We start from the raw sequence: 15397 nt of genomic DNA on the forward strand, positions 1-15397 counted from the left end.
TTGAACAACTGGAAGTTCACGGTTCACATATTGGTGAAGCCTGGCTTGGAGAATTTTGAGCATTACTTTACTAGCATGTGAGATGAGTGCAATTGTATGGTAGTTTGAGCATTCTTTGGCATTGCCTTTCTTTGGGATTGGAATGAAAACTGACCTTTTCCAGGCCTGTGGCCACTGCTGAGTTTTCCAAATTTGCTGGCATATTGAGTGCAGCACTTTCACAGCATCATCTTTCAGGATTTGGAATAGCTCAACTGCAATTCCATCACCTCCACTAGCTTTGTTCGTAGTAATGCTTCCTAAGGCCCACTTGACTTCACATTCCAGGATGTCTGGCTCTAGGTGAGTGATCACACCATCGTGATTATCTGGGTTGTGAAGATCTTTTTTGTACAGTTCTTCAGTATATTCTTGCCACCTCTTCTTAATATCTTCTGCTTCTGTTAGGTCCATACCATTTCTGTCCTTTATCGAGCCCATCTTTGCATGAAATGTTCCCTTGGTATCTCTAATTTTCTTGAAGAGATCTCTAGTTTCCCATTCTGTTGTTTTCCTCTGTTTCTTTGCATTGATCGCCGAGGAAGGCTTTCTTATCTCTTCTTGTTATTCTTTGGAACTCTGCATTCAGATGCTTATATCTTTCCTTTTCTCCTTTGCTTTTCACTTCTCTTCTTTTCACAGCTATTTGTAAGGCCTCCCCAGACAGCCATTTTGCTTTTTTGCATTTCTTTTCCATGGGGATGGTCTTGATCCCTGTCTCCTGTACAATGTCACGAACCTCATTCCATAGCTCATCAGGCACTCTATTTATCAGATCTAGGCCCTTAAATCTATTTCTCACTTCCACTGTATAATCATAAGGGATTTGATTTAGGTCATACCTGAATGGTCTAGTGGTTTTCCCTACTTTGGGTTCAATTAGTGCTCCTATGTTAAATAACTTTTTCAATGTTTCATATCTGTGACATGTGGGAGAAGGATGTGAACACAGATCTGTCTGACTCAGAATGCACATCAGAGCATTTCCTGTGACACCAGGCAGGCCAGTGATGGGAGCCGAGGGGTGGGGGGAAGGGGCTCTGGGAAAATTGATTAACAGTGCTGAGATTCTGGACTTGAGTACCGGAGTAGTAGGGAACATGGAAAGGTTTTGGCTGTGCAACATGGCATGGAGGATCCTAGTTCCTCAGCCAGGGATTGAACTTGTGCCCCCTGCAGTGGAAACTCAATGTCCTAAGCACTGGACCACCAAGGAAGTCCCTGGAATGTTTTAAATGTGGACTTAATATCAACACACCTGGAGTTTAGAAACATGGAGAATAATGACAGAGAGACTAGAGGTACAAGTAGAGAGTTCTTGTAATGCTCTAGCAAGAAATAGGTATCCAAATATAGCAGTGAGTATGTACGTCAATCCCAGTCTGCCGATTCATCACATCCTTGCAAAGAAACTATAATCCAATTTTAAAAATGGTAAAAACAAGCAAATGAACAAAATATAGTGGTGAGGCAAGGGGATTGAGGGTTCCCCTCGTGGTTCAGTGGTAAAGAATCCACCTGCCAATGCTGGAGATGTGGGCTCAACCCCTGGGTCAGGAAGATCCCCTGGAGAAGGAAATGGCAACCCACTCCAGGATTCTTGCCTAGAGAATCCCATGGACAGAGGAGCCTGGCAGGCTATACTCTATGGGGTCACAAAGAGTCTGACACAGCTGAGAGATTAAACAACAACAAAGGGACTGAAGGAAGAAATGCCTGAGAGTTGGGATCTTATTACCATCAGGGGTAGGGTAGAGGAGGTAGAGGAGAAATAGGCATTAGCCCTGAGATCTTTGGCTGGCCACCTAGAGCTTGCTGATGCAGTCAGTGGGGCAGTGAATGTGACAGGAACATTTCTGGGGGGAGATGAGTCCAGTGCTAGACCTCTTAAGAAAAGCTATAACAAACCTAGACAGTGTATTAAAAAGCAGAGACATCACTTTGCCCACAAAGGTCCGTATAGTCAAAGCTATGGTTTTTCCAGTAGTCGTGTATGGATGTGAGAGTTGGACTATAAAGAAAGGTAAGCACCAAAGAATTGATGCTTTTGAACTGTGGTGTTGGAGAAGACTCTTGAGAGTCCCTTGGACTGCAAGGAGATCCAACCAGTCCATTCTGAAGGAAATCAGTCCTGAATATTCATTGGAAGGACTGATGCTGAAGCTGAAGCTCCAATACTTTGGCCACCTGATGCAACGAGCTGACTCATTGGAAAAGACCCTGACACTGGGCAAGACTGAGGGCAGGAAGAGAAGTGGGGGACAGAGGATGAGATGGTTGGATGGCATCGCTGAGTGGCATCATTTGAGTCTGCTCAAATTCAATGGACATGAGTTTGAGCAAACTCAGGGAGATAGTGAAGGACAGGAGGCCTGGCGTGCTGCAGTCCATGAGGTTGCAAAGAATCAGACATGACTGAGCAATGGAACAATGACAACAAGGTGTCTGAATGCCATCACTTGGAGACGTTTGGTAGTTTCAATCTGTGTGTGGATGTGTGGAAGAGAAGCTCAGAGGAGACCAGGGACAAGGTTAATTTTCATGGAGTGGCTGTGAAGTAGCAGGAGGTTAGGAAGTTCAGAGGACAGGGAGGAGCCAAGTCATGGGGGTGACTGGAGGAGCACTGAAGTAAGAACAGAAGGAGCCAAGCATGGAATGTGGAGACAGCCATACTGACAGGGCAGAGGATGGAGGGCCAGGAGGGGAAATGGTCAGAAAGGCAAGATGGCGTCAGGAGAGGCTGGTGCAAAGGAAACCAAACAAAGTGTCAAAATCCACGGGCTTGGTATCATGGACAAGAGAATTCTGAGCCATGGTAGGACAAAGCCAGCCTCATGGACAAGAGAGAATTCTGAGCTGTGGTAGGACAAAGCCAGTCTGCAGCAGACGATGCAGGAGTGACTGGCAAGAAGGGCCATGGGGACAGTGTCTGCTCACCACTCCTTCAGGAAGATTCTCAGAGGAAAGAGAAGGAGGACATGCGGGTTGAAGTTTGAGTAAGAGGTAGGGATGAGAGATTTTCTCTTATGGGATATGTTTTTAGGATGAGAGAAAAAAAACTCAGATATGAGCAAAAGATTAAAAGTAAGAAAAAGGCGGAAGAGAGAAACTGGAAGAAAAGATAATGGGTTGATTCATCTATAGTTTATTCATTCAACAAATATTTTTTGAGCACTTAGGCATTGGTGGGATCATGTAAAAATTTGATATTTAATCACAATCTGTGTCCTAGTGGGAGAGACAGGCAATAAATAAGTAAAGAAATATGATATTAAAAATTGTGAGAAGTACTATAAAAAATGAACAACATTTAGTGAAAGTGAAAGATACGAAAACCTATATTAGAATGACTGGTATGGTCAAAGCAAGTCTCTTTGGGGAGGTTAGCATTTAGATAGAGATCTGAAAAAGAAGAAAGTCAAGGAAGCTGTGTCTGGAGCAGGGAGAGGGCAAAGGAACCATTTCAAGTAGAGAAAGCCTGCTGAAGAAGACATGGACATTTGGTGTAGTTTTGAGGCTGGTAGGCGGTCATATGGAGAAGGCAATGGCACCCCACTCCAGTACTCTTGCCTGGAAAATCCCATGGACAGAGGAGCCTGGTGGGCTGCAGTCCATGGGGTCACTAAGAGTTGGACACGACTGAGTGACTTCACTTTCACTCTTCACTTTCATGCATTGGAGAAGGAAATGGCAACTCACTCCAGTGTTCTTGCCTTGAGAATCCCAGGGACGGGGGAGCCTGATGGGCTGCCATCTATGGGGTCGCACAGAGTCAAACATGACTGAAGCGACTTAGCAGTAGCAGCAGCAGGCAGTCATATTGCAATCTCAGGAACCGAGAGATGAAGCAATTCACCCAAAGTTAGACAATGCATTAGAATTTGGCTGGAAGTCCCTGTGTTCTTACTACTCATCAGCACTTTCACACTCATCATATCGCTGATCATTATAGCACAAAGAATATGATCTTATTTTGAAATAACCTGAAGGAAGAATATGAGTCTATTCCTTGACTAAACCCTGGCTGTCCTGGAACCAGCCCTAGGGGACTCTTCCCTGGAGAGCTGACTGAAAGCCGACAAGCAGAGATGCTAGGAGACCTATCCGATAGCTTCTCAAGTCCATTTGAGTCTCTGTCTTTGGGTGAAGGGAACGCTTACCTTTCGAGAAGGCTCCTTTGTAATCCATTTCTGCCAGTGACATATCAGAAGTGTTGGGGTCCATTAGGAACACCTTCTCATTGTTGCAGAGCTGAAATTCAGTATTGAGCGAATACACAACAGGGACAGGGCGGTTGGTCTGCTGGAATGCAATGGGTATCAGGAATCTAAATGCAGAAAAACAAGAGTTCCTTGAGAGTAGGATTGATTTTTCATCAGTCCTTTGGACTGCCCTCCTGTTCCCACCCTGCACTTTGCTATAGGTGCTAAAACATTTGGTGAATAAAGAGATGGGTAGAAGGCAAGAGGCGAAGAATTGATGCTTTTGAACTGTGGTGTTGGAGAAGACTCTTGAGAGTTCCTTGGACTGTAAGGAGATCCAACCAGTCCATCCTAAAGGAGATCAGTCCTGAATATTCATTGGAAGGACTGACACTGAAGCTGAAACTCCAATACTGTGGCCACCTGATGCGAAGAACTGACTCATTTGAAAAGACCCTGATGCTGGGGAAGATTGAAGGCAGGAGAAGGGGACGACAGAGGATGAGATGGTTGGATGGCATCACTGACTCAGTGGACATGAGTTTGAGTAAGCTCTGGGAGCTGGTGATGGACAGGGAGGCCTGCATGCTGCAGTCATGGGGTTGGAAAGAGTGGGACGCAACTGAGAGACTGAACTGAACTGAACTGACAGGCGAGAGACTTCATTTAGTTCAAGTTCTTATGAGGTTCATCTGCTCTTTGGAGCAGGAATAATCTAATTGGTCTTTAGACTCTTCAACACTCTGCTTTTCCTGGCCCTCTCATTCTGGAATGCCCTGAGGTTCAAATTGAGATTAGTGGTAAAGAATTTAGCTTTCTGACTTTGACCTTGACAAACCTTCTACTGGAATGCTCCCTCCTTGTCTACTACCACTCGTTGCCTAGAGAACTCTTACTGTTCAGATCTCAAACACTACTTTTTCTAGGAAGCTTACCTTCTTTCTCTTCCCGCCCAGGCTGGGTCAGATCTCTTATTATTTGTTCTCAATCCACTGTGCAGTTTTGTTTTTTTTTTCATAGTACTTATTGTGGCTTGCTATTCTATTTAAATGTGTGAACAAAGTCTGATTCACCCATTAAAATTTCCATAGAGTCAAAGCCCATATCTATCCGCTCACCACTGTACCTTTGATGCTAGCCAAGTTCCTAACACATATATTTGCTAAAGAACAATGCACAAGAGGATGAGGTGGTTGGATGGCATCACTGACTGAATGGACACAAGTTTGAACAAACTCTAGGAGATAGTGAAGGACAGGAAAGCCTGGTATACTGCAGTTCATGGAGTAGCAAAGAATCAGACACGACTTAGTGACTGAACAACGACTGAACAATGCACAAGTGGTAATTTCAATGCTTTATTCTTCCAACTAGTCTGTCTGACCATTCCTTACTTTTAATTGAACTGCTCTGGGCACAGATTTGAGAGGGCTGAGGTGTGGAAGGAGTTTGGGGTACAGGAGAAACCAACACAAAGCAGGGCTGACCCTGTTTTAACAGCTTTGATATAACTATTCATTGTACCAAGACTTCATTTACCTGACTCAGGGAGATAGGTTGATGCTGGTATTACCAGAATCTACACAGTGCCAGGCCATAAGACACGGGATAAATACTTACTGATTAAAAAGGATGAGTAATCAGATTGAGATGATGATAATCATAATTTATAAGGTTATAATGACCTCACAAAAATGGGCATAACAGGAGACACAATTCTTTTGAATTAAGTCTGAATTTCCTGAGTCAGACTAGATATTTGTGTATGTCTTGGAGTCCTATTGCATACATACAAAGCCATATCAAAAGATGTGGAGATGATCAAATGTACAGTTAGGCCTAAGGAGGCTCACCCTGGGAATAATGGGGAACCCACAGGTAAGGATCTCCCTGATGTAAGACAAGGACATCCAACCCCAATGCCTCAGTATACCCAACAATACTCTTCACCCTGCAGACTTCCATATTCACCAACTCTGGGACTAGAAGTGGGGCTAATGATTTTTTTTGCTCCTTTTTGCCATTTCAAACCATCATTCCTCTCTCTCTTCTCAAAAAAAAAAAAAAAAAAAATCCAGCACCTACCCTGGAGAAACTTCTCACACATGTTAACTAAGAGAGACACATTGAGACACATGGAGTAATAGAGAGAATCTGGGATTATAAACCAGAGTGGTCAAATAAATTGGGGGCAATTCCTATGGAGACTACCTTAACACAGTGAAAGACAAACAGCAGCTATATGGATCAACATTTGTGCTGATTTCACTTATGAATCAACAAATGATTCACTGAGAGGGAAAAAAAAGCCACAGAGAGAATTCATGCAGTCTGAAAATTTTATATAAAGTTCAAAAATATGCAAAACCATGTAGAAGTAAATATGAGGTAGGTAGTAGTAGTGTTAGTTGCTCAGTCGTGTCCGACTCTTTGCTACCCCACGGACTGTAGCCCACCAGGCTCCCCTGTCCATGGGATTCTCCAGGCAAGAATACTGGAGTGGATTGCCATTCCCTTCTCCAGAGGATCTTCCTGACCCAGGAGACCTGACATTGCAGGCAGATTCTTTACTGTTTGAGCTATAGGGAAGACCTAAATATGAGGTGAACCATAAGCCAAAACAAGGGATAAAGTGAAGTCGCCCAGTCATGTCCAGCTGTTTGCGACCCCATGGACTGTAGCCTACCAGGCTCCTCTGTTCATAGGATTTTCTAGGCAAGAGTACTGGAGTGGGTTCCCATTTCCTTCTCCAGGGGATCTTCCTGACCCAGGGATTGAACTTGGGTCTTCTGCGTTGCAGGCAGACACTTTATCATCTGAGCCACCAGGGAAGCCCAAAACAAGGGATGATAGGTACAAATACCAGGCTAGTGGTTATCTTAGTGGAGAGCTGGGGAGAGTACAACTGAAAGGGGCATTGAAGGTATTTAAAAGGTACCAGGATTGTTTGGGTTTTTTTTCGACTCCCAGTTTCATTAGTTATAAAGTGGAAATACAGTAAACAATCTTGAGGGCGATCACTGTAATGAGACTTGAATTTACAATATTGTAAAGTAATCAGCCTCCAATTAAAATAAATCAAGTAAAAAAAAGAGCTTAGTACAGAGTCCACCACATAGTCTGCACTCCATACACGGACACTAATACCACTGGTAGCTACTATTATTCACTTAGCATCAGGATCATAGTGCAAGGGATACCCAAATCACAGTTATAATTCTTACTAGGTAACGTTCTTGAGGTTTTATATATCCATGATGTTTGGTCTTCTGGGTATTAAAACATTTCATAATTTAAAAAAATTTATTACAGGGACTTTCCTGGTGGTCCAGTACTTAAGCCTCTGTGCTCCCAATGCAGGGGGCACTAGCTAGGGAACTAAGATCCCACAGGCCTTCCAGCACAGCCAAAAGGATAAAGTAAGAAGTAAATAAATAAAAATTGATTACACGAATAAAAAATTCCCCAGCATATCTCTTCAGATGATTTGCCCTCTGTTCTTCCTTACTGCTGCCAGCCACTATGTTCCTGGTCACAGTCCCTCCCACACTTGACTGACTGCAGGCTCTCCTGTAGCACTCCTGCCCTCAGTCTCAATGATTTCAATGGATGAAACATCCACCCCCCCTAACCTCTCAGTTCCTTGATGTCTTCACCTCCAAAGAGCACGTGCTCCTCTCCACTGCAGCCATCTATGCTCCACCATCCTACCAGGCACCTCCTCCATAAAACCTTGCTTTCAAACGTCTCACTCTTTACCTACCACTTCCTATCTTTCCAGCTCACCTCTTTTAATTCCACTCATTAATTGTTCAACCACACCAGGCCCTCTGCAGCCACATTTACCAGGATGCAGAAGACCTGGAAAACTGACACACTCATGGTGGGGATACACACACAGTGACACATTTGTAATTTTTGGAAAACAGTGTGCCTGTTTCATAAGAAGTTAAACATACCATAGAATCCAGCCACTCCACTCCTAGGTATTTACACAAGAAAACAGGGAGCATGTGTCCATATAAAGGCTTATCTATGTAAGTTTATAGCAACTTTATTTATAACAGCCCAAACAGGAAATAATCCAAATGTCCATCAACGAACTGATTTGATAAATGAACTATAGTGTGTGCACACCATGGCATACAGCTCAGCAGCAACAGGAACAAGCTACTGATACACACAACAACCATGAGTGAGGCAAAATAACCATGTCGAACAAGAGAAGTCGGAGAAAAAGAATTCGTATTGTGTGATGCCACTTATATAAATTAGTATAAATTGCAAGAAGGATCAGTAGATACCAAGGGGGTTGGGTGTGGGGAGGAGATGGGAGGGGGGATACCAAAGGGTCATGAGGAAACTTTTAAAGAAAATGGACATCACCACTATCTTAATTGTGGTGATATTTCACAAGTACGTATATGTCAAAATTGATCAAATTGTATGTGCTTTAAACACATACTAGTCATCTTACATTAATAAGTAATTTAATGGTAATTTAAAGACAACTCAGGGACTTCCCTGGTGGTCCAGTGGTTAAGAATCTGCCTCCCAATGCAGGGGACGCAGGTTCGATCCCTGGTCGGGGAATCCTACATTACTCCAGGCAACTAAGTCCACATGCCACAACTAGAGAGAAGTCCATGCTCTGAAATGAAAGATCCCCCGAGCTGCAACTATGACCCAATGTAGCCAACTAATTAATAAATAAATGTTTTTTTGAAAAAAAAAAAAATATTCAATAGGGCTCTCAGCACTGCTGATCTTCTGTGTCAGTAACTCTCTACCATACTTACTTTCCACTCTCAGAGACGACTCTATTTCACTTCCTCCTCTCTTCTCAAACCTCACTGTTCCTTACTTCCAGCTATGCTTGACTTCTCATTTCATGGAGAAAACAGACTCAATCAGATGTGTCCTTGGTCATCCTTACCCTCCCAACCTCCTAATTCTCCCTTCACCTGTATGCATAGACTGTGCCTGCCTTCTTTCTGAGTAGATGAAGTGTCTGTGCTTCTGGCTAAGGCTGGCCCGTCCCCGCATGGCTGGGTCTGTCCCCTGCTCCACTCAAGGACTCAGCTCTGCACATCTTCCCTCTTCCCACTGCATTGTCTGTTTCCCCCAGTAGACCAACAGGGCTATTCTCACCAGCACACAAACATCCTGAAATACTTTGCACCTGAAACACACACAAACAAGACCTCCTTCGATCCTTCATCTCTTCCCACTAATGACCCTCTATCGGAAACCTTTTATAACAAAACTCCTTCAGCATCGTTTTGTCCCTTTTATCTCCATGTTCTTGCCTCTCTCTCCTGAACCCACTCTAATCAGGCCTCATCCTCCTCAGTTCACTGAACCTAACCTTTATCAAGATTATGGATGAATTCTGCGTGGCCAAATCCAATGGCCAAGTCTCAGACTCTTAATTTGAAAGTCACTTTTCAAATCATCTTCTCTTAATGATAATGTCAGATTCTGTTTGCAGTGCCTTCTCTCTGAAACGTTTTCCAGTCACTCTGCTCAGCTCCTAGAAAGGTGGCACTATACTATAGGCACTGATTGAGAGCAGAGGTGACTTTAAGTCCTCTGCTAGTCTCCAAGCTGACTAGAGCCAAGGACACCATAAGAGCTGAATAAATACGGGCCGAATGAGTGAACATTGGCACGAGGACAGGCTCAGGTCACAGGTGGGGATGGGCTGATGGACAGTTTGATTCTTGTTATTCATGGTGGTTACATTCTATAAAGCTGCAATGAACACGGAATGAATGAATTGTGAACAGCTGCCCCTGGGGGGAAATCATGGGTCAAGTTCCTGCAGCCTCTGCTCTCAACATTTTCATCAGTGATCAATACCTAACTCTGTTTTATGCGTGTTTCTGTCTAAAGACACCTTATTTGATATATACTGTTGGTTCCTTAGCATAGAACTCAGTGACGGCACTGAAGGTCACGCTGGAATGAAGCTCATCTAACGCTCCATTTGGCTCATCACCGCCTTCTTGTATGCGGGAAACGAGAGAGCCCTTCGGTGCTCTGCTGGGGAGCCATTTTAAACAGCAAAACCACCAATACAAGGGACAAAAATTTGAAAAACCTGGCAGCAAATGGAATGTAAAAGGGACACGTTCACGGGATGGGAAATCTGAGCTGGGATTCTGGCTCAGATGACCGCTATTTCATCACTCTGCAGGTCAGGGAACGATCAGGATAGCACCACGAAAATTGGATTCGGGGTTACAAATAAATGTCAGTGAGTAGGTGAGTTCACAAATAGTGAGGATCAATCCTCTCTCCCTACCTCTCTGGGGCATGTGCGGTGCAGGCCAGAGGCTTTTCTCCTGGGTCCGCCCATGGCTGTGTGGGTTGCACCGTGCAAGGGATCAGGTAGATGGTGTACTCCCCGGAGTAATCCTTCCTGGAAACAGGCAGGCAGATTGCGGTTAGAGAGATGGATTTAGAGATTACTTACTTATCCAGAAATACCCTGACTTCAGTAGACAAGTTTTCAGATGATACTGGTGCTCAGCATCCAACCAAGAACTTCAGGAGTCTGCAGACATGGTTTTCAGGAATTCATCACACTTGTGATTGTTCTAACACACTTCAGAGTACTAGCCAGAGGTGTTAAATAGAGTTCTTTTCATTTATTCAAGCCCTTTCCATGAGAAATGCTGAGAAAGGCACACTGTTGATAAAAATCTAAAAGGCTCCAATGAGGGCAAAACAGACCTGGCCACATCCTTTTTTACACCCCTGTGAAAATGACTTGACAACGTCTGTTCAGTGTTTCTTGCTGACTGACACCCTGTTACACGTTCTGGACTGCAAAAACTTGTGTTTACTGAGATGTGACCGAGCCAGCGGCTGCTGCTGCTCTGATTGAAAAGGTAGTGAAGGCCTGGGGGTTAGCTAACCCCCACTTCAGAGACAGCTGCCACCCCCACTTCATTAGCATTCAGTTTCAGGACTTCTCTCCCAAACCCTCACCCTTTAAACGAAGTTGAAGAACAGGATCACTTCTCATGGGAGATGACTTGCTGGGAATTTCTATGTTTACAGTGAGGCATGAGATTCTGTAGGTCATGACCCTGAAAGTACAGAGCCTTGGTAGCCCTCACCTACTTCATTTCCCACACTTGTCATCCAGCAGCCCAGCCCCTGGCAGGCTGCCTGAAAGGCAGCCAGACAGCCAGAAGTGGCAGGAAGATTCTTCAAGGGCCTTGGGAGGCTGCCACCTATTGAATGAGGAGCTCAGGGCTGTGAATCTTAATTCTAACTAGCGTGATTTGTGATCAGTCCTCACTTTCTCCATGTTCTTCTTTGACCATTTCTTCGGCATTATTTGTGTCTGTTTATTAGTAAAGTGATAGCAAAGATTTAGTAAACATAAATAAACAGCCAACTTCCCTGGTGACTCAGGTGGTAAAGAATCTGCCTGCAATGTAGGAGACCTGGGTTCGATCCCTGGGTCAGGAAGATCCCCTGGAGAAGAGATTGGTTACCCACTCCAGTATTCTTGCCTGGGAATTCCCATGGGCAGTGGAGCCCGGCAGGCTACAGTTCATGGGGTCGCAAAGAGTTGGACATGACTAAGTGACTAACACACTTACTAAATAAATAAGTAAATACAACTTTCAGGACACAGCCTGGGGTCAGTTTAGTGAGATAGCCCAGGCTGGAAATGGGGAGACAGTCTAACCCTGTCCTTGCTTTGCTTCTGCCATGGCTGTACAATTTTAGACGAACCAGGCAAACTTTCAGGGCTTGGTTTCTAAGCCCCTTTGTGCCCTGGAAGTTTGTATGCCTGTAGGTCTGTATGTCTGCAGTTTTTTTCACTCCATCCTTATCTTTCTCCAAAGCTGGAACCAGCAGGAAATGAGATCTTGTATACTATCTTTGAATTACACAAAAATTGACCTGTGTAATGTGAATAGTAGCTCTTAATAGGAATACTTAATTAGGCAGAACTGTCCATGCCTGACTCCTACTTTCCAAAAGTCAGGCCATTGCAAAGTAGAAATAGAGACACAGATGTAGAAAATAAATATATGGATAACAAGGGAAGATAGGGATGGGATGGGATGAATTGGGAGATTGGGATTGATATATATACACTATTGATACTATGTATAAAATGAGAACCTACTGTATAGCTCAGGGAACTCTACTCAGTGTTCTGTGGCAGATGGGAAATGGGTTAAACCCATTTTTAAGTGGGGTAGATGGGTTAAATGGGAAGGAAATCCAAGGAAGAAGGGATATATGTATAGGTGTGGCTGGTTCACTTTGCTGTACAGCAGAAACTAATCCAACACTGTAAAACTACTATATTCCAATTAAAACAAAAACAAAAAGGCCAGATCCTGTTGTTCTTCCCCTCGAACGTGTAGTGGCTCCTGTTGCACTAGAGTGAAAAAGTCCTCACACTGGCCTTCAAGGCTCCACAGCAGCCCGACCCTGTCTCTTGTTACCCTCTTTATCCACTCCATTTCAGCCACCAAAATTTTGTCAAACTCTGGAACTTTGCCAGGAACCCCTTCCCCCAGATAATCTGCACAGTGAGCTCCCTTGTTTCCTTCTTTGCTCAAATGTACCTTCTTAATGAGGCCTAGGCTGAACTTCCTAACCAACAAATTACAATGTCCCCCACTTCTGATTCCCCTTACCCTGCTCTTGACCTTTTATTTTTCCATAGTGCTGAGTCGGACAAGCCTTAGCAACTCAACAACAACAACATCACCTTCTAACATGTGATACTGTACTCATTCATTATGTCTGCCTGTGGGTGCAGAGATTTTTATTTTGTCCACCGATGTATTGTTAGTAAAAGTTTAATAAATATCTATTGAACAAATGAATGCAAGACAAACGGCATGGTCTCCCCAGGCTGCAGTCCTACGTTTCCCACCCCTGAATATGAGTTAGGTCAATTTCCTAACTATTCCTACAAATATGCCCAACACAGTCTGGAGGTAGGTTTTTAATCCTGTGGTTCTTTGCCCCTCTTTTCTGAAAACTAGAAGTCTCCCATCAGTTGCTCAGCCTCCCCAAGAAGCCTCGGTCAGTTCCCCAGCTGCTATGGTCTCCCAACCCTAAGCAGCTGTGGTCTGAGTGCTCAGCATGGCTCATGGTGTACACAGCACAGAACGCTTGGTGTTATTCTTTGCTTTGTCATTTATCTACGGATTTAATCTCCTTACTGCAAATGTTAGCTCATAAAGGATGCTTATTCAGGAACTACTGTGTGCTAAAACATGCAATTCTGGGCTTACCCTTGAGAAGCTCACAATCTAATGGAAATGGGACTCAGAGCATTATAATATGCTGAGCTGTGTTACAGTAAAAGCTAGAACAACACATGAATCAGGAGGAAGAGATTCTAACACAGCATGGAGAGTCAGCCAAGGTTTCTTGGAAGGGTTGGTATATGAGCTGGAGCTCAGAGGAGTTTGAGATGTGCAGGAGGAAAGGAAAAAGAAGGGTAGGCAGATTATAAAAGCAAAGAGGTATGGATGGGCTGGTGGATTCAGAGGTTGGGAACATGTGGTTAGAAGGCTGGGTTTGAGGCAAGGCTTAGAGGGAAGGATATGGGTCCTGCTCAAAGAGCTGGACTTCATTTGGTAAGTAGTGGGGAGTCAGCAAAGGATTTAAAGAGGACCATTTCTGTGTCTATAAATTGGGACAAGTACATGCGCAATCTCATGAGGTTCTAGGAAACACAATAAAGGTTATTTTGTTATATATTGATTTCAAAGGAATCAGGATGTACAAGAAAAATCTGATATAAGACCAAACATTTGTAACTAAAATAAAATTTTAAAAAATTATTCTTAAGACAATTTGTCACTTTTTAATTGCAAATAATAAGATTTTCATGCTAAAGATGGGTACTAATTTCATGACCTGCAAAATGGGGCTAACAATATTTACTATAGGTTCCATTACTCTTTTAATGGTAAAAGTTTTCATTTTGTTTGTCCTATTCTTTCCTTTTACAAATGGAATAGCTGACTGTATTTATTCCAATCTCATTCTACCTCTATATCGGGTATAGGAGAAGACTAAATCTTGTTGTTTATTTTACAGGACATTGAATTGTAAGGGGTGACATCTGGATCTGATAACTAATGAACCTGGATTTTGTACTGGTTGTGATCACTGGAATGAAATTTCTTTATTATACTAAGATATTAGTTGGACACATTTCCCAGCTTCCTTTGCAGGTAGATGTGCCATGTGACTAAGTTCTGGCTAATGTGATGTGAGAAAAATTGATGTGCACCCTGCCTATTCTTACTCTTGAAATAAGGGTGATCCCTGTCCAATTTATACATCAGAAACTGATAACTGATCTGAGCTACATCTGTTTCTCTAGTTGCCAGATGGCTACTTCTGTCTATTCCACTTTTAAAATAGAAAAGTTTTAAAAGTTTTCTTCTAGCTTTTGAAGAAAAGCCCTTAAAGAAACAGAAAACATATCAGATTTACCCCTGAACTCCATCCTGTACTCACCTGTTATAAGAGCTTGTAGCTCGCCAGAGTTGATAAGGAGAATCGAAAGTCTGAGCACTCCACAGGAGCTGCAGGTCAAATTCAATTCCTCCGAGGTGGTCTGGAGTCAGTATGAATGATTTCACATCAGGGAGGGTGTGGTGCTCCATCACAAACTGTCCTATTTCAAGGGGAAACACACAGACACTTATTTGTAAGTTTGCTTGTGGTCAATCCCCTACAAAAGCCTTGAAACTGAATTAATATTCTTCTATAAAAAAATTAAGGTTACACCTACCCACTTGGTTCTGAGAATATATCCCACATTGGGAGGGACAGCATGGCCTCTTACCTCAGTCCATCACTCTACTCATGATCGTTGTTAGGGTTACATATATTATAAATAATAATGAATGTGCCTTGTAGAAATGGCACCAATGAGCATATTCATAATAATATCAGTACTTAGTGACAATGAACATTGAACACACTTAGCTTTGAACTCTAACCAACATGTTTCTTGGAGGCAGAAAGATCTCAGTAGTTCATAAATAGAAATATCAATTTCAGATTTTAAAAATCTCATTAGGACCACTCAAGTCCTTTGTGGAAGGAGGCAATTGTAAACATCCTTAAAAAGGTAAGGGTTACTCAGC

The 15397-nt window shown here is 43.2% G+C and overlaps 1 protein-coding gene across 2 annotated transcripts in view; it reads right to left on the reverse strand.

Annotated features, from left to right (window-relative positions):
* Positions 1-15397, reverse strand: part of FRAS1 (Fraser extracellular matrix complex subunit 1) — a 522812-nt gene that overhangs the window by 10920 nt on the left and 496495 nt on the right. For both annotated transcript variants that reach the window (XM_044945743.2, XM_025289852.3), the window contains 3 exons: positions 14763-14922; positions 10549-10665; positions 4200-4366 (listed from right to left, as the gene is read on the reverse strand). In XM_044945743.2, coding sequence (XP_044801678.2) covers positions 4200-4366; positions 10549-10665; positions 14763-14922 — 444 coding nt within the window. The remainder of the gene's footprint in view (positions 1-4199; positions 4367-10548; positions 10666-14762; positions 14923-15397) is intronic.

The sequence above is a fragment of the Bubalus bubalis genome, chromosome 7, assembly GCF_019923935.1.
Source record: "Bubalus bubalis isolate 160015118507 breed Murrah chromosome 7, NDDB_SH_1, whole genome shotgun sequence".
NCBI lineage: Eukaryota > Metazoa > Chordata > Mammalia > Artiodactyla > Bovidae > Bubalus > Bubalus bubalis.